The sequence below is a fragment of the Diceros bicornis genome, chromosome 9 (assembly GCF_020826845.1).
Source record: "Diceros bicornis minor isolate mBicDic1 chromosome 9, mDicBic1.mat.cur, whole genome shotgun sequence".
Classification (NCBI taxonomy): domain Eukaryota; kingdom Metazoa; phylum Chordata; class Mammalia; order Perissodactyla; family Rhinocerotidae; genus Diceros; species Diceros bicornis.
In genome coordinates this window covers 23965219-23991612 of record NC_080748.1, presented here as the reverse complement: position 1 = coordinate 23991612, position 26394 = coordinate 23965219, and the positions used below count along the sequence as shown (strand labels likewise).

Below are 26394 nucleotides of genomic sequence, written 5' to 3'. Positions count from 1 at the left end.
TTATAGTTTTAGGTCTACATTCAAGTCTTTGATCCATTTGAGTTAACTTTTGTATATGGTGTTAGATAAAGGTCCAACTTCATTCTTTCATATGTGGATATCCAGTTTTCCCAGCACCATCTGTTGAAAAAAGATTGTCCTTTCCCCACTGAATGGTCTTGGCACCCTTGTCAAAAATTATTTGACCATATATGCAAGGGGTTATTCCTGGGCTGTCTATTCTATTCCATTGTTCTATATGTCTGTCTTTATGCTACGACCACAGTTTTCATTACTATAGCTTTGTAGTAAGTTCTGAAATCAGGAAGTGTTAGTCTTCAGGCTTTCTTCTTTTTCAAGATTGTTTTGGCTATTTGGAGTCACTTAAGATTCCACATGAACTGTAGGATGGGTTTTCTATTTTTGCAAAAAGTGTCATTGAGATTTTGACAGGGATCACATTGAATCTGTAGATTGTTTTAGGTAGTACTGACATCTTAACAATATTAACTCTACCAATCCATGAGCATGGGATGTCTTTCCATTTATTTGTCTCCTTTAATTTCTTTCAGTAATGTTTTGCAGTTTTCATTGTACAAGTCTTTCACCTCCTTGGTTAAGTTACTTCCTATAGTATTTTTATTCTTTTTGATGCTATTGTAAATGGAGCTATTTTCTAAATTTCCTATTTGGATTGATCACCATTAGTGTATAGAAATGCAACTGATTTTTGTGTTGATTTTGTACCCTGCTACTTTGCTGAATTCATTTGTTAGTTCTAACAGGTTTCTTTGGTGGAATCTTTAGGGTTTTCTACACATAAGCTCATATCATCTGCAAACAGAGATAATTTTACTTTTTCCTTTCCAATTTGGATGCCATTTATGTCTCTTTCTTAACTAATTGCTCTCTCTAGAACGTCCAGTATTATCTTGAATAGAAGTGGTGAAAGTGTGCATCCTTGCCTTGTTCCTAATCTTAAAAAAAAGTTTTCAACCTTACAATGTTGAGTATAATGTTAGCTGTGGGTTTTTCATATATGGTGTTTACTATGCTGAGGTAGTTTCCTTCTATTCCTAGTTTGTTGAGTGTTTTTATCATGAAAGGGTATTGATTTTGTCAAATGCTTTTTCTGCATCAATTGAGATGATCATGTGATTTTTTTCCTTCATTCTGTTAATATGGTAATTACATTGATTTTCATATGCTGAACTATCCTTGCATTCCAGGAATAAATTCCACTTGGTCATGGTGTATAATCCTTTTATATGCTTCTTAATTTGGTTTGTTAGTATTTTGTTCATGACTTTTGCATCAATATTCATAAGGGATATTGGTCTGTAGTCACCTCTTTTTGTAGTGTCTTTGGCTTTGGTATCAGGGTAATGCTGGCCTCACAGAATGAGTCAGGAAGTGTTCCCTCCTCTTCTTTTTTTTTTTTTTTAGTTTACCCCCCACTTTTAACATCTTTTATTGTTATTTTTGTGTGTGTGTGAGGAAGATCAGCCCTGAGCTAACATCCATGCCAATCCTCCTCTTTTTGCCGAGGAAGGCTGGCCCTGGGCCGACATCCGTGCCCATCTTCCTCCACTTTATATGGGACGCTGCCACAGCATGGCCTGACAAGCGGTGCCTCAGTGTGCACCCGGGATCCGAACCCGGGCCGCCAGCAGCGGAGCACGCACACTCAATCGCTATGCCACGCGGCCGGCCCCTCCTCCTCTTCAATTTTCTGAAAAAGTTTGAGAAGGATTGATAATAGTTTTTATTTAAATGTTTGGTAGAATTTACCAGTAAAGCCGTCAGGTCTAACACCTTTACTTTGGCTTTTAGGTATTTTGATTACTGATTCAATCTCTCTACTAGTTAAAGGGCTATTCAAATCTTCTAATTCTTCATGCTTTATTCTTGGTAGCTTTTGTGTTTCTCAGAATGTGTCCATTTTATCTAGGTTATCCAATTTGTTCGCATACAGTTGTTCAATAATACTCTTAAAATCCCTTTTATTTCTGTAGAATTAGCAGTAATGTCTCCACTTTCATGTTTGATTTTAGTAATTTGAGGCTTCTCTCTTTTTTTCTTACTCCATCTAGCTAAAGGTTTGTCAATTTTGTTGATATTTTCAAAGAACTATATTTTGGTTTCACTGATTTTCTCTACTGTTTTTCTATTCTCAATTTCATTTATCTCTGTTCTAATCTTTATTATTTCCTTCTTTCTGCTAGATTGGGGTTTAGTGTGTGCTTCTTTTTGTAGTTCCTTAAGTTATAAAGTTAGGATGTTGATTTGAGACTTCCTTGTTTTTTTTTTAATGTAAGTGTTTATAGCTATAAAGTTTCCCCTTGATACTGCCTTTAATGCATTCCATAAGTTTTGGCTTGGTGTGTTTTCATTTTCATTCACCTCTAAGCAGTTTCTAACTTCCATTGTGACTTCTTCTTTGAGCCACTGGTTGCTTAAGAATGTGTTGTTGAATTTCTACAAATCTGTGAATTTCCAGTTTCCTTCTGTTATTGATTTCAAAAACTACATCCTGTTGTGGTCAGAGAAAACAATTTGTATGACAGCCATCTTTTTAAATCTACTGTGATTTAATTTTGGCCTAACATTTGGTCTCTCCTGGAAATTGACCCACATGCACTTGAGAAGGTATATGCTGTTGTTGTTGGGTACAGTGTTCTCTCTCTGTCTGTTAGATTTAGTTGGTTTGTTATGTTAAGTCTTCTATTTCTTTATCTTCTGGCTGGTTGTTCGATCCATTATTGCAAATGCGGTACTGAAGTCTCCAACTATTACCGTAGATCTATTTTTCCCTTCAATTCCATCAGTTTTGGCTTCATATATTTTGCTGGTCTGTCATTAGATGTGTAAATGTTTATAACTGTTATATCTCTTGCTGTATCGAAACTTTTATTCATATCTAATGTCCTTCTTTATCTCCTGTAAACTTTTTTGACTTAACATCTATTTTGTGTGAAATTAGTATAGCCACCTCTGCTCTCTTTTGGTTAGTATTTGCATGGAATATCTTTCTCCTTTTTGTTCACTTCCAATCTATTTGTGTCTCCAGATCTAAAGTGAGTCTCTTGGAGACAGCATTTAGTTGGATCATGTGTTTTTACCTATGCTGCCAATTTCTGTCTTTTGATTGGAGAGTTTAATCCACTTACATTTAAAGCAAATACTGATAAGGAGAGACTTCGGTCATTTTGCTATTTATTTTCTGTATACCTCATAGCCTTTTTTGTCTCTCATTTCTTGCATTACTGTCTTCTTTTAGGTTGATTTTTTTGTAGTGAGTGAAACATTTAAATTCCTTTCTTGTTTCCTTTTATGTATTCTTTAGCTATTTGTGGTTATCATGGGGTTACATTTAAGATCCTTAAGTTATAACACTCTAATTTGAATTTATACCAGCTAACTTCAGTAACATACAAAAACTCTGATCCTTCACAGCTCTGTTCCCACTGTTGCTGGTTACTGATGTCACAAAATTACATCTTTATACACTCTGTGGCCCCAAATATAAAATAATAATTCTTTTAAATGCATTAGTCTCTTAAATTATGTATAAAACAAAATATGGAATTATAAACCAAAGTTTAAACAATACCAGCTTTTAGACTAATAATTTTTTAAAAATATATTAGTCTCTTAAATCATGTAGAAAACAGAAAGTGGAGTTATAAACTTTTGTTACAATATTAGCTTTTAATTGTCTGTGTATTTACCTCTATTGAGATCTTTATTTTGTCATACTGTTTGAGTTACTATCTACTATTCTTTCATTTCACCCTGCAGGACTCCCCTGAGCATTTCTTGCAGGGCAGGCCTACAGGTAATAAACTCCCTCAGCTTCTGTTTACCTGGGAATGTCTTAATTTCTCCCTCACTCTTAAAGGACAGTTTTGCCAGATATAGAACTCTTGGTTGATGATTTTTTTTTCCCCCTCTAAGCACTTTGAATATATCTTCCACTGCTTTCTGGCCTCTCAAGTTTCTGAAGATAAATTTGCTGATAATCTTAAGCGACCAGTCACTCCTCTATTGCTGCTTTCAAGAGTCTTTATCTTTGGCTTCCAAATTATAAAGTGATACTGATAATAACGTGTCTTGATGTGGGTCTCTGAGTTCACCATACCTGGAGTTTGTTGAGCTTTTTGGATGTTCAGATTCATATCTTTCATCAAATTTGGGAATTTTTCAGCTATTATTTCTTCAGATAGTCTTTCTGCCCCTTTCTCTCTTCGCCTTCTGGGACTCTGACAATGCATATGTGGTCCACTTAATGGTATTCCACAGTTCCCTTCGGCTCTGTTCACTTTTCTTCAATCTTTTTTTCTTTTCATTACTCAGACTTGATAATTTCCACTGTTCTATCTTCAATTTCATTGATTCTTTCTTCTGCCTGCTAAAATCTGCCTTGAATCCCTCCAGTGAATTTTTCATTTCAGTTATTATACATTTCAACTCCAGAATTGTCTTGTTTCTTTTTAGGTTTTCTAACTCTTTATTGATATTTCCATTTGTTCATACATTGCTTTCTTGACTTTCTCTACATCTTCCTTTAGTTCTTTGAGCATCTTTAACACGACTGTTTTAAAGTCTTTGTCTACTAGATCTGCCATCTGGTCTTTTTCAAGAACAGTTTCTGTTGATTTATTTTTTTTTTCCTTTGAATGGGCCATAATATGACATTCCTGTTTCTTTGTATGCCTCATAATTTTTTGTTGAAAACTGAACATTTATATGTAATAATTTGGTAACTCTGGAAATCAGATTCTCCTCCTTCCCCAGGGTTTGCCATTTTCTGTTAATGTTTGTTTTTTAGTTGTTGTAGGCTGTCTCTGTGCCAAGGATCAGCATAAGGTATAAACTTAAGGTCTTCTCAGGTCTTTTCTAAGCCTGCTTTTTTCAATGGACATATGCAGTTACTTTCTAATCTTCCCTGTATATGCGGCTGCTTTTAAACATCCTAGTCTTTAATGTCTGGCTAACAAAAGGGAAAAAGAGAAAAACTAAGGGGGTGAAAAAAGGCACTAGCCCTTGAAATCCCTAGGAAGTCACTTTAGCCAGAGGAGGTGTTTGTAATAATGGAGGAGGTGCAAAAACAATGGTCACCCTCTTCTTCGCACTTCTGTGATCAGAGCACAGATCCCCCTGAGGTTTGGAGGACAGTGTCCTTTTTGTCCACCCTGGCTCCACAAGCTGTGTGCAAGGTGCTCCAAGAACAAGTGTACAGCAGGCTGCCACAGGGCAGGGGTGGACGATGGGTAGTTCCTACTGTGCTAAGCGCTACTGTGCTAACTGACCAAAATTGACTGCAATTTACTGCCCAAGACTTCCCCTAGCAATCGTAAGCCTTCAATAGACTCCAGAGTTCCAAAATAGTTACATCAGACAAATTCTGCCAGTGCAACTGTTGTCTAGGTGAGGAGACAGATTCCTGGTGCTTCCTACTTCATCATCTGCCCTGAAAATTATTTATTTTTGTATATTGATCTTGTCAACAATTACCTTTCTAAATCCATTTACTAGTTCTATAATGTTTCAATTAATTCTCTTGGATTTTTGAAGTAGACAATCACAGCATCCACAAATAATCTAATGTCTCCTCCTTTTAAATATTTCTCTCATTTGATTTTTCTATTATTTAAAAGTGTTATTGGCAAGCATTCCTGTCTTGTTCTTTCTTGACTTAAATAGAATATATCGCTAGTGCTTCTATGCTAATCATGATGGTGGCTGTTAGTTTTATCTATCTTTATAGGATTAAGGAAGTCTTTTTACTTTCTTATTTACTAAAATTTTTCCCCAACAATTTGATTAAATATTATGAGAATGTAAAATTTTCTTAATTAACACTGAAACATTTAACATATTTCCTAACACTGAAACATTCTTGTATTCCTGCGACTAACCAATACTTAGTTTTAATATAATGGGGGATTTGACCTAATGGTATTTTTAGTTTCTTTTTAACCTTTTTTAAAACTTAAAAAGTGACTAGTGTAAGGTTTTCATTTTTGTATTGTCTTTAAAAGGCTTTTATGTCAGTGTTACACCACCTAAAAGGAACTGGGAAGCTTTCTACATTTTTTTGTGCTCTGGAGAATTATCTGTTCTTTGTAGGTGTGAATAAAGCTATCTATATAACCAGAACTAGGCCTAGCAGCATGTTCTTTAATAATTTTTCTTCCCTCCCTAAGTGTATTCAAGTTTTCCACTTCTTTTTTTTTTTTTTTAATAATTTTTATTTATTTATTTTTTCCCCCAAAGCCCCAGTAGACAGTTGTATGTCATAGCTGCACATCCTTCCAGTTGCTGCATGTGGGACACAGCCTCAGCATGGCCGGAGAAGCGGTGCGTCGGTGCGTGCCTGGGATCCAAACCTGGGCTGCCAGCAGTAGAGCGCGCACACTTAACCGCTAAGCCACGGGGCCGGCCCTTCCACCTCTTTTTGAACCATTTTTGTCAACTTATATTGTCTTAAAATCATTCTTTTTATTCAGATTTTCAGATTATTTTAGCATAAGATTGATATATTTTAATATGGTATTCTCTAAAGTTTTAATGCTCATCTCTGGTTATTATCTCTAATTTCTGATGATATAATTTTAAATTTCTTTTTTCCTTGGTTAAAGAATTGCTAGAAGGTTGCCAATTGTGTTGATTCTTTTCAATAAATAAATTTTGTTTTTCTGTTTTCTAATTTACCCTAGAAATTTAATTCCATCTTTCCTTTTACCATTTTGTTTTATTATTCTCTTTCAAATTTCATAAGAATGCCTACGTTTTATTTTCAGTCTTTAGCCCATATGTTTTCCAACTGGTAAAGCTCTGGGTAATATGTTCATCCATGTGCTTCTCCACATACTGTCATCTGGCTCTTGTCCCCACCACATGACTACAGTTGTTCTCAGTGAGTCTTGAATCATCTATATATTGACAAAAATAACAAACCTGCTATCCTTGTTTACTAGAACTCTTCATGCAGGATCTGTCATTAACCATGCCCTCCTTTTTGAAACTCTGTTCTCTTGCCTTTTCTGATAAAACCCTCTCCTCATTATTCTCCTGCCTCTCCAGTCATCCTCTCTCAGCTTCCTACCATGGGTAGACTTCTTTTCTTCTCTTAAATGTCAGTGTTTTGCAAGACTGTGTGCCCTGGGAGCCCCACTCTTATTAAACATGATCTCTAGCAACCTCATCCAATCCGATGGATTCTACTATCTTTTATATGCAAAACTCTCTAAATCCAAATGTATAGCTCCCTACTAGATTAGATCAATTGCAGAGGGATATCCCACAGGTATCTTACTTGTCTGACTTAGACAATATCATCATCTTTATCTCCCAAATTTTACCCTCTTTCTGTGTTCTAAATACTTGTGATTAATATCAATATTCTCAGGTTGGTAACCTAGGAATTAATTTAGACTCCTCCCTCTCTCTCATTTATCCACATTCAGTCAGTCAGCAAGTTTTGAAGATTTACCTTTACCCTTCAAGAATCTGTCTCCTCATGGCTCTTCCCAGAGTCTCTGCCTTAGATCATGCATTTTCATAAAAACTACTTCGATACTCTCCTAATTTTCCTGTCTGCAACCTGGCCTCTCTCATCTCTGTATGCCACACCACTTCCCAACGGACTTCTTTAATAAACGAAAAATTCGTTTGTTGGTGACTCATAGCTTGTGTTCTTGCATATTCTATTTGTTTCCTCTACTTAGGATGACCTCTACCCAACCCTTTTTGCACCTATCGAAATCCCCTATGTCCTTCAAAGTTCAATTCTTGTATCTCCCTCCCTGGAAAGCTCCCTCTCCTCCTATTGTGCAGGCATAGCACCTTGGGCACAAGTCTTCCATAAAACATGCGATTCTATTGTAATCACTGATTTATTAGACTCTTTTCCACTAAAGAAAAAGAAACCTGAGCCCAAAAGATCTTGATTGTGTTTGTCCTTGTACTCTCATCAGCTAGCACATTTGCTCACGTTCAACGTCTGTATCATGTATGAATGATTTTAGAAAAGTTATGTCTAAATAAGAACTGACATAAGCATATATATAACCAAAATTGATTGTTAGTAAATTCTGGTGCAAATAGAAATATGAAAAATGGAAAAAATATAAGATAAATTCCACAAATTCATGTTGCTTTTCCAAAAGAATCTGAGTCATGCATGGGGGTCAGAAAGCAGACTCCTATTAAGGCTTCTCTGAGCTGAGGAATGTAAAAATTAACCAGGTACCATGGATTGGATTGTTACTGACTGTTCTACACTATATTACAAAACCTGTACCTACTATAACCAGGCTATCAGATAGAGCTGTATAATTAAAAAAAAAAGAAAGCCAGCATGGTGATTGTGATGCATCCTTAAAAAACTTGAATCCTTAATAATGAAACAAAAATAAAGAAGGATTTAATCATTGTAAACCCATTCCTTAAGGTTCTGCCACAATACACTGCTCAATTTAAAATATCAGCTCTCGTAGGACTCTCTCAATTTTTTTGTTGTTGTTTATTTGGTTTTTGTGGGGAGGTTGTTATCTTGTTTTCATAATTATTCATAGTATATAACTCAAAGGAACATAAATTTCATAAGGACAAAGCTGGGCAATTAGAGAGTAAAAATATAAGAAAGCTGTTTAGAAAAAACATTTAGTAAGAGCTCCAGTTTTCTAATCTGTATGTCATTTTAGCCCTGACCTAAATATAGAAAAATTGCTTTAACTATAAATTTTTGGTTATAGAAAAATGGTAGTGAAACTAAGGCTTGAGATTCTATCTCCAATTATGACTCAACGATATACTATTCCAGGAACACAGACTATAAACCTAGATCCAGTAAGTCATCTCAAAACGAATTTTGCTGTTCATAGGAAGAACTCAAAAGAACACCATATGGAATGGGAAAAAATTGTCACCAATATAAAAACAGTAAAACAACATTTTTAAATATGAAAGATTCACATAGTTTAAGTATTACATTTTTCAAACATACCTTGTCCATTAATTTACTTGCATGAAGACTCAAGCTATTGAAGAATATTTTTTTGCTTAGCAAATGCATTTCTTCAATTGTAGTCAACAACGTAGTTGCACTATTTCCAACGAGGCCACTAAAAGCAAAGAATATTTCAGGTTGCAAAACAGGCTAAAATAATTCAGTTCTTTGAGTATAATTCTTTAAAAAACAATCTAGATTTAAATAAAAGTTTTTATGTAGAATACAACAATTACTCTCATATACAAATGACAGCTTTTTTTTCTTTTGAGTCAGGTGATGAACAAATGAAAACAAACTACTATGTTTTCAATATTTCACAATAGTTTAGAAAAACAGTGGGTTAGGGGCCGGCCCAGTGGCGCAAGCGGTTAAGTGCGCGCGCTCCGCTGCGGCGGCCCGGGGTTCACTGGTTCGGATCCCGGGCGCGCACCGACGCACTGCTTGGCAGGCCATGCTGTGGCGGCGTCCCATATAGAGTGGAGGAAGATGGGCACAGATGTTAGCCCAGGGCCGTCTTCCTCAGGAAAAAAAAGAGGAGGATTGGCGGATGTTAGCACAGGGCTGATCTCCTCACAGAAAAAAAAAAAACAAAACAGTGGGTTAGAAGAGATACTCATAATATGCAAACCCATATCTATTTTTCCTCAATTACAGTAAATGCATGTCTTGATTATCCAAGATGATCTAATTTTAATTTTAAGAAAGCCATTCCATCAATAGTTCTATTAATAAAATACTTAAATTTTAATACTGAGTTATTCTTTTAATTAAAACTGTTATACCGTATCAATAACATACCTATCTAGTTTCTCAATTTTTATACAGCTGCCTAAATAGTAGTATACTAAGACTAATTATGAAATTAGTCTGATAATATTTGGAAGTAATTACTAGTACATTCTATAATTCTCAATTTGCTATCTATTACAAAGATATTTCTTAGACCCATCCAATGGGGTTTCCCATTTTTGCCAGGATGTAAGACAAGCATGTATATAAAACAATTCCCAATTTCATTCTCCTAATTCATGTACTGAAAGTGATTTTAAAATGTGTTTTTAGGGGAAAAGGGTTTTGTTAATGAGAAAACATACAGTAGGAAATCATAATTTCTCAAGGCACAATAACATCTTACTATACCTAAAAAAATTTAGATTGCTGAAGATAAATATGATGGCATTAATAAATACCAGTAGATAGTAAGCAAAAAATACAACAAATGTACTGACAAATGATATACTACATATGTTTTAAAAGCAAATACTAATACTATATATTTCAATACATTCTGAAACTAAAATAAATTGGAATGAATTCTTATACAGTTAATGCAGACAAAGCAAATTATCAGTTAAAAAAACATATAAAACAAACAGCAAAGTAAAAGCAAATTTCTAAACAGGCAGCCATAATACTTGCATTTAAAAAAAGATAGAAGTTAGTTAAAAATATTATAAGCTAAACACCAAAGTAAACTGGAAGGAACTCCCACATACGCCTATGCATACAATAAAAATAAGTACGCCTCTGAATAAAAGTACAATACATTAAACAATAGTGGAAGAAAACTGAAGGAATACAAATAGAAACTGATATTTTAATGAAAAATTTGGAAAGAGATCAAGATACATTAACATTCTTTTTTTTTTTTAATTTGGAGTTATCAGCCATATTTTGCAGTTACTCAGATCTAGAATGTACTCATGTTTACTGAGTACTCACTAGGTACCAATAACTGGGCTACACATTTGTGGATGCTTTTTTTAATTTCACTTCATTTTCTACCCAACATGCTTATACTCTTATTACTTGATTTTTCAATTTTAGGTATTATATACCAATTTCCTGATATAGAAGATGAGTTAAACTCTCTTATGCAATACTCCTCCCCCACCACACTCTACACAAACTTCATCTTTCCCAGGCTTCCTAATATAGTTATATGACAGGGTTCTGGTAAATAAATATTCAATGTTTACATTATTACAAGCATGTAAATACTACGCGGTGCTGGTCAAGAAATCAGGGAATCCAACACAAGGGAATGAGCAGGCTGGTGAGGAAGACAAACCCCAGCGCAACATCCATGCAGCAGGCCTAAAGTAACCAGCCCAGGCTGAAGAAGGAGAGTGAGGGCTCCAAGAGGGACGTGGGAAGGGTAGAGGGAGAGACGCTGGGAGGGATTACTTCATGTGCTTGACTATATGGTGAGAACATGCAGAGTCCACTTAATAGTTTGGGTCTGAAATAGTGAGAAGGGCATAGGAAAGTAAACAAGTGCAAAAACCAAGCAATCAGTAACTAGAGAGACAAACGGTTTTACAGGAAAAGAAATGTAATCAAAGTATGCTGGATTCTCTGTTTCCCGGATTCCACATCTTCCTTTTTTGGTTTACTACTGCCTTTTGATAGAATCTATCCTCTAGGAGTTTTAATGTATAGGAGGCAAAACTTTTTGAGAACTTTCACGTCTCCAATTTTTTCCCAACTTCACTGGCTATTCCTTCCCAGTTTCCTTTGTGGATTTCTTCTCTTCTTAACCTCTAAATATTGGACCTTCCCAGGATGCAGTCTTAGGCCCTACTCTTTATCTACACTCACTTCCTAAGTGATCTTACCTAGTCCTACAGCTTCTAATATTATCTACATGCTGCAAACTACCAAATTTATAGTTTCAGCCCTGATTTCTCTGTGTTATCTACTCATTCAGCATTTCCTACTGTATGTTGACAGGTACATCAAATCTGACATGGCCAAAACTGAACTGAGCTCTTCAATACCCATCCACTCCCGTCAACCTGTTTCTCTCCAGAATTGCCCATCTTAGCAAATGACAATACTGTGCATCTAGCTGTTCAAACCAAAAGCCAAGAATTCATCCTTGATTCTTCATATCTCACCCCACCTAGTCCATATATATGTCCTATTGGCTAAAACATAAAAAAATCTCCAGAACCAACTACTTTTCACCACCTCCAAGATTATCACCCTAGTCTAATTCACCATCATTTCTGCTCAGAACCACAAACCATTTACCAAATACCTTCCTTGTTCCCCTTTTGCCCCATTATACTACATTATATAATGCCCAGAGTCATCTTATATCATAAATCAGTTCAAGTCACTCAAAACTCTCCCACATCTTCTCCAATCCACTCAGTATAAAATCTAAATCCTCGCCACGGCCTACAGTCCTACATGATCTGGCCTCTGCCTACCTCTCTGATTTTATCTCCCCCTACACCTTCCAATTCACTCCACTCCAACCACTGGCCTTTCTTTTGGACCTCCAAAACACAAGCTATTCTTGGCATCCGGGCCAGAATGTACCTCTGACTAGGATACTCTTCTCCAAGATCTTCTCACACCCAACTCCTTCACGTTATTCAGGTCTCCATTCAAATATCACCTCCACCGAAAGGCCTTCCCTAGGATACTCTTCTCCAAGATCTTCTCACACCCAACTCCTTCACATTATTCAGGTCTCCATTCAAATACCACCTCCACCAAAAGGCCTTCAAAAACAGTCACGTGCACATACACCTACTCATATATGGTCTCTCCCTATACTTTGTATTCCCTTTCTTCTGCTTTAATTCTCTTCAGTGACCTTATCGCTATCCACAATTATTATTTTATACTTGTGTGTTTGTCTCCCTCATTGGAATATAAGTTTAAGTTTTGTTCATTGCCGCTTCTTTAGCACCTAGAAGAACGACATTTAGAGTCAACTTTTTAATTGACTAAATGAGGAAATGTGTGAACAAGCAGAAAAAGTACATGTAAAAATGTATCAAAAGATCTTAATTTCATCCTCAAAATTATCATCTTCAAAGCATAGAAAAATTATAATTCTCAGAGCCTAAAACCTACCTATCACCTTCAGAATCCAAATGATTTTATTGTTAGCATTCTCTACATTAGAAACTGAATTATCACTATCTTCAAATAATAAATTTCATGCAGTACCATCATGGGCACTAGTAAATAGATAACTTAAAAATTATTTTACCACTATCTTTGCATAATACAGCATTAGCTATGTGCTAGCTGCTTTCAGCTGCTCTTCTGTTTTCTAAGTGTGTATCATTCTCTTATTCTAGGAATGCTATAACATTACAACTGGAACTAATTTATTGCTTTTGAGTCATGGCAAGTGGTGATAATAAATCTATATAATAAATCTATATCTAAAATATTAGAAGACTAACCCAAATCCTATCTCTGATCAGTTTGGTCGCCTGTGGCTTGCTGGTTTTACCTGAAAATTTACCAACAGGATGTGAAATCCATCTCTCAGATGTGAAGTTTTGGGTGGCTGATCTCAGCCACTAGAAGGTAGGTAACATCACTGCCATAGTCTTTTGGTGCTTCGGGAACAAGTGATCCCTGCACCTCTCCCGGATCTGTTAGTTAAAATAACTCTCCAGGATTTTAATAATTGGCCTTCTGTTCCTGATACTGTCTATAATGGATAAAAAGTAATTTTTAAGTCTTTTTTTTAATGGACTAATATGGAAACCATCAAAAACATAGCTTGAAAAGATATTGTTTTAACACAGGTACACATATAACATGGTATTATAGTGACATTTATAATAAAGCTCAAGTGTATACCATAAACAGATATATGCAAAGCAAAAATGAATACAAATTTTGGAGTCAAAGATTATATTTTAAATAAGACAAGTGGTTCCTAATCAGATAGAGTAGCTTTTATTTAGAGATGATAAAGCTATGGTTCTGTTTTGTCACGAATAGAAACTAAATGTTCAAGAAGCACTTATGTTATTTACATCCAGAATAAAAACTTTCACTTATTATGCCCTATTCTGACAATATATAGTCGTTTTAGGTGCCACAGATCTCTTTTACCAATGCAGGAGGACTCAAAAAAACACTTACATTTTAGACTTATACTGCTATACAGTTGTGTGTGTGCATGTGTGTGTGTGTAGTTACATTTAGACAAGAAAGGTAAAAGTAAATGACAGATCTCATAGTATAGCAAGTATAATATGCATACAACAATTTGTATGGTGTGGAGGTTCTACTAGTTATTGTGAGTCATGCAAACAGTGAAAACAAAAAAATATCTTCCACTGTGTTCTAGCTGAAATGAGGTATCACGTGGGATTTAACAAGCACATTTAACCATTCCACATACCTGATTGTATGATGGTAAAATTTAAGGAGGTTAGAAATTTTATATAATAAAACTGCCCCAGGTTCAGCAACTATTACTTGTTCAATTCGAACCTATTAAAACATGTGAGAAAAAAATTAAACTTTTCTTAAACGTATAACTTTTCTTCATCAATTACATGTCGTATAAACAGCATTAAAAAAAGATAAAATTTTATTATCACAGAAATCACAAAATTCCTTCTAAACAAAGAGTTTCTGAATATTAAGTCATTGGCGATGTTAAAATAGAAACATTTTAACACAGATATACTCTACAAAAAAATGATCCATTATCTATAGAATTTGGCTCAAGGCAACTGTTACCAAAAATAATCAATACAATGATGAGATCATTTTGAGGTTTTTTTCCACCAGTATATAATGGAATTTAGTTGAGCACTAAATCGCAAAGCAGCTGTCACATCCCTAAAAACAGATTCTCAGTGGAAATGTACTGTTCTCTCACCAAATAGGCAGAAAAAAATGAAATATTTCTTTATCTTTAAACTATTACACCAAGTTTCTTTTTATATTAATTAGAGAATAGGCAAGCATAAAAACCTTAAATTAGCACCAACATATTTGTCTAATTATAAGACTACCAGGGCAATATCAGATCTACTTCAAGATTAACTTGATCTGTCTCAAGATTAACTACTAGGAATCTTTTCTAATTAAATTCCATCCCTCACTGATCATTCTCTTACTTTATATTCCCTAGTTAATAACCACAATCTAAACCATACTGATATGTGCTTACCTACATATTATATTATATCTGCTCTTAAGCTGCTGCTTACATTATGTGTCTTGTTTTCTAACTAGATTCTAAACACAGACTTTGTGTTTTCTGCTTCTTTCACATCTCTGCAGCATCTGGTAGAACAGTATATACACAACAGATGTTTAATAAATGCTTTTGAAAGTTGAAGTTTCCCTGTACTTAGATTTTGGAATATGTCATAATATGAACAAATGTGATTTGCTAAAATCAGAGTTTATAAATCTATGTATATGACCATACAAAAACCTCTTGAATTACAGAAATTAACTGACCTTTACATTAATATATTTATGAAACTGATACATCTTTTGGCATAAGGTAAAGACTAGCTAACTAACACAACATTATAAATCATGAATGGCATCTGACTTTAAAAACCATAATTATTATATTACAATTTCATTCTAGATAGCAATACAAGTGATATTTTCTGATACCCTCTTCACAATGTATGTAATTTTATCTTTATGTAATTTTAAATTTAGAGCACAAATTTTTAAAACAGGAAATAACTTCAGAGACTATATCTTAATGCATACATTTACAAATGTATAGTCCACTGCCTATGAAGTCCCACTTTATTAACACAAAGAAAAGGTTAAATTCAGAGTAGAGTAAAACAAATATATAGTTTCGCAAGGATATCTCGCATTACCATTACAACCTTTTCTTTATGCTTCTAAAAATCAAAATCTCCCCCCTCTAAAAAAATGCATTCCTACAAAGAAAAAAGATTGAGGGACAGAAATTTAGCCAAAACATCCAATATCTTATGCCATTATGATAAAGTTAGCTGCTTATCAATTAGGAGGAAAAAAGTTTATATTAATGGAACGTAAAAGCAGATAGATCACTAAGAAAAAACATTCCAAATTATAACTGCAAAACAAAATTATTCAAGTTAGTTTTTTTCTCAGCTAACAACTAGATCACTGAGAATATTAGATACTCAAATGAGGTAACATAGAAAGAAAATTCTTAAAATAATGTAGGACCGTCTACGAGTACATAAATGAAGGGAAAAGTTGTTGGATATATCACTACCAAGCTAATCTGATGTGTAACTACTGTGAACACCTGCTAATATTCTCTTGGGTGTGCAATAAATATTACTATCATATGGAAAGACTTAAGGTTTCTGTCACTTCAAAAACTAAAGGGATGTTTCTTCATTTTACAACAAAAACATCTTTGCTTGCTTACTAGTTTTCTTCTTTACCTTTTGATGTCTTATGTTAAAATTTCCCAGGGAGTCACAATAATGTCCTACAATTGTTATAAACACCTTTCTAGGCATATGCATTTAAGGAAGATGAAATGAGAATTTCTAAGTACATTTTAAAACAAAGGCAGACTTCAGTACGTAATTTCTTTATATAAGCAATAGGTGTTATTTTAAACATTTTAAACATAATACCATTTCTTACTCAGACCAGGACAGGAAACTCTAAGGTCCATTCCAACCCTCAGATTCTAGAATTATATTTTATATGATTTACTTAAAAAAAAAAAAGAAAGAAAAGCTCTAATAAGGAACATAATAGAGAGGGGTAGAAAAAAGTTAAGGCAGATAAAATACAATTTATTCACCAAAGTAACTAGGAGTTTCATTTAGCTGTATGTAGTTATAAAAAGGTATGAAAAATATAGACAAAGAAACTTTTCTTTGTTCTCCCTTTTTTTCTTTTATCTTTCCAATAACTGCTAATATACAAAACAAACAATATTTATATGAGTGTAAATGTCTGAAAATCAAACTATGGGCACGTAAGTTTTTCATTTGGGAGACATAAATAAAATAATTTCAAAATACTTTGCTATTTTTTTACTGAATAGGCAATTGGGCCCTAAGATGATCAAGCTATAATAGTAATTAAATTTGTAAATATAATCAATTGTCACAACGTGTGTCATCTGAGACTTCCCTGCCTGGGATAAAATACCAAAGAAAATCTTAGAAACAAAAAAATTTTAGTTTTAAAATTTAGTTCTTGCTAAAAAGAAAATCATAAAACTTCTGGGTTTCAACTTCTACATAGCAAACTGAAGTCACTCAACAAGGAAAAGTAAAGCAAAAATTGCAAAGTGTTCTGGAAATATTAATAACAAAAAGTAACATCTGTTGCAGGCCTAGTAGGTACAAGGGACTATGTACTTCGTCTATACAGTTTTCTCCTCTAATCCTTATAACAACCCTTGACGGTAGGTATTTTCATATACAGGTTTACCCAAGCAAATTAAGGCACAGAAGAGTTAGGCAATTTGAACAAGTGAATACAATTAAGTGGCAAAGTGGGAATTCTAACCCACGTTCGACTTCAAATTCTGTTCCTTGTACTATAAATAGTATTGATAATAACACACATATTATTATTTTATCCTTGGATTTATCATTAACTCTTGCTATGATCACCAACAATTTTCCTATGCTTGAAGCAATAAAGTAAATGAAATACGTTCTGAGAAAATCTCTGAGTTCACAGATTAGTTATTTCAATTTAATAGTCTTTTTCTCAACTGATTAACATATATTACTATGGGAAACATAATATGTAAAAAATAAGTCAAAATATGCAAACTAAGAATATTTCAAATTTTCTTTCTTAGAAAACTAACAATGATTATTTTAAAATGTATTTTATTATCCTATATTAATGTGTTAATTTGACAAATTTACAGCTTGAATTCAAGCTGTTATCAGTTTCTTTAAACTCATAAGAATAAGGCAATAATTTACCCAGATGCAATATATATAAAAACAAAATATTTTACCTTTAGAGGCCTGCACACACCCTCAGTGATATGCCCAACAACTTCTTGAATATTTTCTTCAACACCTACAATTAATTATAATATAATTGAAAATGTTTTTCCATATTACACTTCACTTCGCCTAAGTTCAAAAAACTACCAATAATACATATGACTAATGGCACTAATAACAAACATTTAAAACAGCCAAAACAATATTTTATTAAATTCAATATCTTTTAGGACATTACTAATTATGTTAATATCTGAGTCTAGAGATCCGTTCATTCATTCGACTATTGATTAATACAATGAACATTATTTCTTTGTGAAAAAGAATAAATTATGAGTCACAGAAAAAAGACTGTGAAATATATTAACTGAAGGAAGTGATGTGAAGATGTATTAGCATTTGTTATACAAACACCTTATTCTAGGCAGTGGTGCTGAGTACACAAGCTAAGAGTATAAAGATGGAAAACATCTCGCAATCTAATGAAAAAACTGACATTTACTAAATATCAACTATTTATCGAGCTCTGTACTGGGTCCTTGACATTTACTGCTTGTAACCACCTTCATTTCTACAGATGGAGAAACTGAGGCTTAGAAGAATTAAGCCATTAATTCAGACTTTGTGCCGATCTAATATATACACTGAATCTAATCTCAATATCAAAGAGTTAAAAACTAAGAGCTTAAGTCTTGCCACCAATTTGTACACCAGTCTCTCCTGCAGATTACTGCTGAACCAGAATGATGTGGGGCTGAGCTACACAAAATAGTCAAGTGATACCAGTCACAATATTTCTCTTCACATCCTATCAAAAACAGAACACCCTAATTATCCATTAACCCCTTCTACAACAGGTATCTTAAGGTAGTCACAACTAAGAAGATTTGAAATTCTGTAAACCACAGACATGAGTAATTCAAAAATGGTAGTTTTTCTCCCTGAAATCAAGACCAAGATTTTAAGTACATTTAGTACACAGATAGTTAATCAAAAAACTTTAAAACAGTCACATGAGAATGAAAAAAGGGGTTGGGTAGTAGAAATGAAAGAATTAGTAGCTTAAAGACCTTAAGCAAATCACTCAGATAAAATGAAGATAACATCACCTTTTGCTCTCAAAGTGTGGTGGCACGGAAGAGATGAGATAACGTAGGCTAGGCACTCCAGAAACGCCTTAAAAGTGAAGCAAGAGCCCAGGCCTGATGTGGAAGGTAATAAGGGTCCACTATAAAAGTGTGAACAGTTGTGTGACAGGATGAAAGTGATGGAGGAGAAAGTCTATTAGCAGCAAAAGGGGGAAACTCTGAGAGGAAGATTAATTAGGATGTTTATTGTCCTATCTAGGTGTGAAGAGTGTATCTCCATGAAGAAGTAAGCAAGAAGAATAGAAACAGAGAAGTCTTGTGTTACCTTCTATAGTCAGGCATTAGCAATAACATTCGGAGGACCCACCTTGTGTAGTCACGTGCTTTAAAAGAGATTCCAGGTGTTCTTTTTCAGAAGCAGTAGCTTGATGGAGCCAAGCCAACATATCTCCTACATACCTAATGAAAAAAGTAAATGTTAGTAAAGATTTCCTTCAGAAGAACATCAAATACTCCAAAATTATCTGATCATTATACCTCAAAGGGTCATGGGAGTGCATTTCAATGGGTCTAGGTGTACCTCCTGGGCCCCCTCTTGTAAGAGCATCAATAAATCCACGAACAACTGTACTTCTTCTGGCTGTTCCAAACTCATCTAAGGTATACCTAAAAGAAACAAGTTATACGAAAAACAGTTGTTTTTCTTCCTAATGGTTATATCAAACTACTCATGCAATTTCTGAGATAAACAAGACATCTAAAGCTTCTTTATACAATTTTCTCAAGCAATACTGTTCTTAAACAACAAAAATATTTATGAAATAACTTTATCCTAATAAATCAATCTAAAGGTACATCTTTCACTCCTCATAAGAAGGAATGCTGGGATTTGGGATCAATAACAGGGCAGTGGCAATAAGGGATACAGCACTAGATTTGTTAAAAGGACAAATCAAGGTTAAGGTGGAAATCGTGGACTCTTCAGGTTTCAGTATCCTCCTAGTCCCAGACATGATGCTCCACTGTTCACATTAGGCCATAATATCCAGTTCTCAGAGGCTAGTTACAGTGACAACTCTGCAATCCAAAACACAAGACTTTTTCTCCTACGTTAAAAAATTCCCCTTTATACATTTTATCACAATTTACCATCATAATTTGCCCAAAACATACTATCCATATATTTTGACTTCAATATTAGCCATACTGTATGTTTTTTAAATTTACTGACCAACTAGGCATACAGAGCAAATATTTTCTTCTATGCATATTTAATAAAGTCATCCATTGTGGTTGAAAAGGACAAAAAAGACTTTATAAGGTGAGGGATTTTTAGGGAAGGGAAGTTTTGAACTGGAGCTTCAGACAATTTGAGGTGAAATCACAGGATGGCTTAGAGTTCCCAAGAGTGCCCATTTCTTTGACTAAAATCAGCCTTTGTTTCCCATTATCACCACCATTCCTTAGACCTGTCATCCAATTCAAAGTGCTTTCTATGTTAAAAGTACACAAGAAAACAAAATATTTTTTCTCAGTCCAATATCAGCAGATTCTAGACCTATTAACTTTTAAACCCCTAAACAGTATTCTAACAGACTAAATATTAAGAATTATTTCATTACTGTAAATATAAAAAAAGTCACCAAAATTTCTCAAAAGTTTCCAAAGAACTAATTTCTTAGGCTATAGTGCTTTCTTTAATATGCTACTCATCTCATGAAAAACTCCTGTTTTTTTAAACACAAGAAAGTTGGAAGAGGGAATATTCTTAAATAATGGGGAAGGCGTAGTGAAGTGGTCAATAGCCATAAATTTTTAGGAATCTGAACCTTTTATAAGGACTGTTTACTAGTAACCAGATCATGGTTCTTGGTGTGTGTTTTCAGTTGAATGGAAATGGTTTTGAAATTCCCTACAGTGACATACTAGCAATATTTCAAGATGAAAATGCAATATCAAGGTTAAGTTTTGCTAAACTGCACAATTGCCTTGCATTCACTATTTTTTTTTTCCTGAGGACGATTAGCCTTGACCTAACATCCAATGCCAATCCTCCTCTTTTTGCTGAGGAAGAATGGCCCTGGGCTAACATCTGTGCCCACCTTCCTCTACTTTATATGAGACACCACCATAGCATGGCTTGACAAGTGGTAGGTAGGTCCGCGCCCGGGATCCAAACCTGAGAACTCCGGGCCACCGAAGCAGAGCGTGCCAACTTAGCCACTACGCCACCGGGCCGGCCCCACATTCACTATTTTTTAAAATAAATTAGAACCAAAATGCTTATTTCTATTTTTCCCCTCATGCTCTTAAATTATAAATGTTTAGTGTGAAGAATGCATTCCTTTAAATGACTAAGATAAGATGACTACTTAGTACAAAATTCACAAACTTTCCACTTTGCAAATATGTAAAATAAATCCTCACTCTCAGGACCCAACCAACCAGAATAGACAGAAACAATGTAACTTCTGTTTCTAGGGCTGTCCACTGTAACCACAAGTTATATTAGAAACCAGTGAATCCACTGGCATTTTAAATGGGGGTAAAAGTACCAAGCCTGACAAACAGTGGAATCTAATCTGCATAATACTATGAAATACCAATAAACCTTAATATTAATCCTCCTGCAATAACAGATATAATTTGAAGCAAGAACAGCATGAGCTACAATAAACTTTCAGTAATATCTATAGACATGAAACAAACATCTTTTCCCGGAGACAGAAGAAAACTTCTTTGACCAGAAACAGATTCTTTTCAAACAAAGATCAAAAATTCAAAATGCACCTTTACAAAAGTAAATGTTAAAATTATGTAAATATTCTAAAATGCCGCTAGTTAAAATTAAAATCACCACTTTTTATGTCTAGCTATAGTAAAAAAAGAAACATCTGGTCAAAAGGTAAATTAAAAGATGAAAAATTCTGGTCAAAAACAAAAGACAAAAGAATACTGTGAAAGTCTAAGAAACGTAACAAATACATGAAGGATGAAGAAAAATCAGCATTGTACATATTACTACATTCTTTAATAATTTATATTCTGAAGGTTTACCAAAGGAAAGAAAACATCAATTTTTTTCCTTTCCACTTACAATAAAATTCTTATTGAAGAAACTTCTGTACTTTATTTATTAAAAGTTAATGCATTAGCATTCCTGTTATATACCACTTAAGAAAAACTAAGTATGGCAACTTTCAAGGATTTCAATAATTGACATTTTTCTTGCACATGATATCTACACATTTGAGACACCATAATGAAGAGTGAAGCTTCTACATATTACTTAAATAAAGTTCATATAGTGCCATCTGGTGGTTAACATGATTTATTATTAAGTTTTTCCTAAATTTAAAGAAACTACCACTTTGAAAAAAGATGATTACTTAATCAAAGGCCAATTTTCTCTTTTTTAGCATTCATCTTAAGGCAATCAACTCACCTTAAAATCTTTCTTCCTCCCTATGCCTCTGACAATCTTCCAAATTTTACAATTGCCCCCTATTCCCTGACATGCCCTTCAGCGATAAACCTTCGCCTCTCTATTATAGCTCTACCGTCTTTCAAGCTTTTCCCTAGCTGTCATGTAGGCCCTAAATACATTCCTCTTTAGTTGACAACTTTCCAGTTTATCCCCTTTCAAAATAAAAAAATAGCTAATATTTAATGATGAGCAAAGCATTATGCTAAACACCTTATATGAACAACCCAATTTAATCTTCACAACAACCCTGAAAGAGAGGCACTATTTTTATCCTCATTTTACAGTTAAGGAAACCGAACTTATAAAGGTTCAGGGGGCTTGTCAAAAAATCTGACTCAGAGCCCACCTTCTAAATCTTTATGCAATATTGCTCTTTTCCAAGGATTAATCAAGAATCATAATTTAGTAAAAATATATTTACATGGTAGAAGTCAGCTGACTTTTTCAGATGCTCAAAACAAAGGTATTTTTTAAAAAGATATTAACCTTGGGAACAATATGAATCCGTGGACAATGTAACACTTTATTAAAAACAAACACCAAATGTTTTAAGTACTAAAGACTCTCATAATCAAACACCAATACCTTAAAGTGAAAAAGATTGAAAAGAAATTTCAAAGTAGGTACAATCTGCTGAGCTGGTGATCAATAGCAAACATCAGTTCATCATATAGGCACAGGTATAACATTCAGGGCTACTATGATCCGGCTCTTGCTAGTAACCCAACAGCTAGTGCAAGCTTTTGCAATCAATTTCCCCAAGGGGCATGCTCTTTCTCAATGCACATCTTTGCACCTGCTGTTCCCTCAACCTAGAATGTTCTCTCCATCCTCTTCTTCCTGGAAAATGCCTATTCAACCTTCAGAACTCAATTTATGCCTACTCCCCCAAGGAAACTTTCCCTAATGTTCATCCCTTTCCCCTACCACAAAATACTTGAGCCACACAGTGCCTGAGACATGACCTCTAGGATAGCAATTAACATATTCATTAAAACGGATGTGTTTATGTCAGCCTCCATAAAATAAAGCAATTTGAGGGCAGTGTTTTACTGATGTTGTGTCTCTAGCACTTAGGACTGTGCTTAACACAAAATAAGTACTCAGTAAGCTGCATTGGAATGCTATTTGTTACACAGCTGTCCCAGCATTTGTGCTCTAGAATCTTATTATAGACTAAAGTAATGCTGCAATCAAAAAGAAGAGTAATAGGGAAATCCTCTAAAAACGTTATAGCATCTGAAAGGCATGATTCAGAGCAGGATTCAATGCCTATGTAGGAGTCCCCTGGCTGTTTCCTGAATTATAACTCCCCACTTGGTCTCCCTATTTTCATACTATTCCAGGCATTAAAAATAAAAAAGTATTTACTTCTATTTTATGTGAGAAATAAAATAACAAAATTAAAATACAGAATAATAAAAAATATGTAAACAAGTTAATAATGCATAAGGTTCTTATCGAAAATATTATCACATATCTCTTGGCTGGCATAACTTACAAGATCAAAGACCTGGGCACTTTCTTTTCTTGAATCCTACTAACGGAATCCTGATTTTAAATTTTCTTTTTTCATCTCTGCGTAATTATATTTCTCAGTCTCCTATTTGACCTCTCCAGGACAGGATTGATACTGGAGTTTTACTTAAAATTCCAAGGTAGTTAATGATGACAGATTGGGGAAAAGCCCCTCAACCTCCCCATAAATAAGAGGCAGTCTAGACACAGGGACCCCTTGGTTTTCCCCTCCTGCATTCTATAGCACGTAATATGCAATAAGCTGATGCTAGCATTGATACATATATAATATGAGATGAAAATATCATTGTAAATTATTATAAATATTAAACTATTGTATATGAATTTGATAATACTGAAAGTTAATCTAAATTATTGAAAAAGTAGGGTTTTTTAATTTGGAACAAGTCACCAACTTATATAAGACAGGTCTATCCTGCAGGGCTTCCATTGCTTGAGTTAATACTGGAGATATGTCACATGATTCTTGTGTCAATGTTCTGCATTCACCTGAAAAATAATTAACATTATAATTCTTATTAAATTAAAGTTAGGTCTTTATTATGTCTGCTGTACACCCAGAGTCTCAATTCTATAGCAAATATGACATGAAAAAAATGTGTGGAAAAACCTAGAAAATATGCCAATCAAAAATTAGTTTATGCTGTCAACCAAACTAAAAATTTAAGTACTTATATAACTTTAAATGACCGGTACACCCCAAACTTCTACTTCATTATTATAAAAAAACCAGTTCTGAAGACACCAATTGGTAAACAAATATTCACTGAATATCTGGCAATGTTCAAGGTAGGAGAGGAGTACTAAAAATATATTACCAGTTCCGTCCCTTGGAAGCAATCTTCAAGCAGTTTGCTAAAAATGTTTATATGCATAACTAATATATGGTAAATAGGACTATAATTTTAAAAGTTTAGATTTTAAACTTTGAAAAATCTCTACATCAACATTTTGTTTGTTTTACTCTTCTAATCTTATCCATAAAATGCTTCAAGTGTCCACTATGTTCAAAGAACTCCAAACTTGTTCAGAAATTCCCAACCTTTTGGTATATGAGGACCACACACTAGCAATATATTTTCAGCATGCACTGACTCAGAAAAACATACACATGTATGGAATTGGAGATATCTTAAAATGACTCCAGAATCTATAGGTGAAAGAGGCCCACAATCTGGAACCATTATGTTAGATGCCATGGAAGACAAAGAAATTTGAGACAATATCCTTGCCTTTGAGAAATAAATCTAACTGGAGGGCTAAGATACACATGTATGAAAAGTAATAATAGAGTAGTAAATCATTAAATGCCAAACAAATATTTCCAACTGTTAGTGTTCAGAGATGTGAAAAATCACTGTAGTGATTTTTGATTAAATGTAGTCAGGGAGAGTTCCAGGAAGATGCAGAACCTAAACTCAGCTTTGAAGATTAAGGTAGGTCTGGGACATAAAGAAACAAAGTCAGACAACACTCCAAATAGGATAAAACAGTACAAACAAGAGGTACAAAAGGAAACACGTTTTGGAGATAAAGAGTAAATCATCCGAACCAGAAAATTAGGTGTTTTCACAGTCTAGTACAGGTGTTACTGCTTAAATGGATTTAATCCCAACTCTGTCCAACAGTCAGCTGGTAACACCTATTAAAATATCCTGTGTTCCTGTTCCATTCTTGCTGTCTTAACTTGGTTTTAACCTTGTCTCCTTGGTTTTAACAGCTAATTTTGTGAACAGCCTAATGAAACATTTTAAAATAAAACTAAAGCAAATATACCATTTATGGTAAGCAAAATATGGCCCTCCAAAGATTCCTAATCCCTAGAACCCATGAACAGGTTATCCTACATGGCAAAAGAGACTACAGATGGAATTTAGGTAACAGACCTTAAAATAGGGAGATTTTTCCCATATTACCCAAGTGGGTCCAAGGAAATCACATAGGTCTTAAAAGTGGAAGAGGCTGACAGAAGAGTTAGTCAGGGATATAGAATAGAAGAAGAGGCAGGCAAGATTCAAAGTGAGAGAGTGACTCCATTCTCCTCTGCTAGCTTTGAAGAAGGAGGAAGAGGCCAAAAGAAAAAGAATGCAGGCAGCCTCTAGAAACTGGGAAAATCCCTCAGTGACAGCCAGAAAAGAAACTCAGACGTCAGTCCTACACATTCAAGGAACAAAATTATGCCAACAAACTGAATGCACAAGGAAACAGATTACTCTTCAGAGCCGCCAGAAATGAATGCAGCCCTGCCAACACTTTAATTTTGTGGTGAGAACCATGTCTGATCTCTGACCTATAGAACTACAAGATAATAAATCTGTGTTGTTATAAGCCATTACGTTTGTGGTAATTTGTTACAGCAGCAATAGAAAATTAATTCACCATTTATAATACAGTGATATAAAAAATGAGATGTCTAATCAACTTTAAGATAATCTAGGGTAGAAACATTGACTTTATTTTTTATTCCCATCCTTAATCAAGCATGTTGCTTGACTGATAGTAGATGCTCATGATACAAACACAGACATTATGTTCAAACGTAGTTTT

General features: G+C 34.3%; 1 protein-coding gene across 1 annotated transcript in view; it reads right to left on the bottom strand.

The window, feature by feature from the left end:
* COG6 (component of oligomeric golgi complex 6) overlaps positions 1-26394 on the bottom strand; it is an 81707-nt gene that overhangs the window by 29968 nt on the left and 25345 nt on the right. The window contains exons 8-13 of the mRNA XM_058548070.1: positions 24243-24336; positions 19359-19487; positions 19189-19280; positions 17742-17806; positions 14166-14257; positions 8993-9110 (exon numbers count right to left, since the gene is read on the bottom strand). Of these exons, the coding sequence (XP_058404053.1) occupies positions 8993-9110; positions 14166-14257; positions 17742-17806; positions 19189-19280; positions 19359-19487; positions 24243-24336 (590 nt within the window). The remainder of the gene's footprint in view (positions 1-8992; positions 9111-14165; positions 14258-17741; positions 17807-19188; positions 19281-19358; positions 19488-24242; positions 24337-26394) is intronic.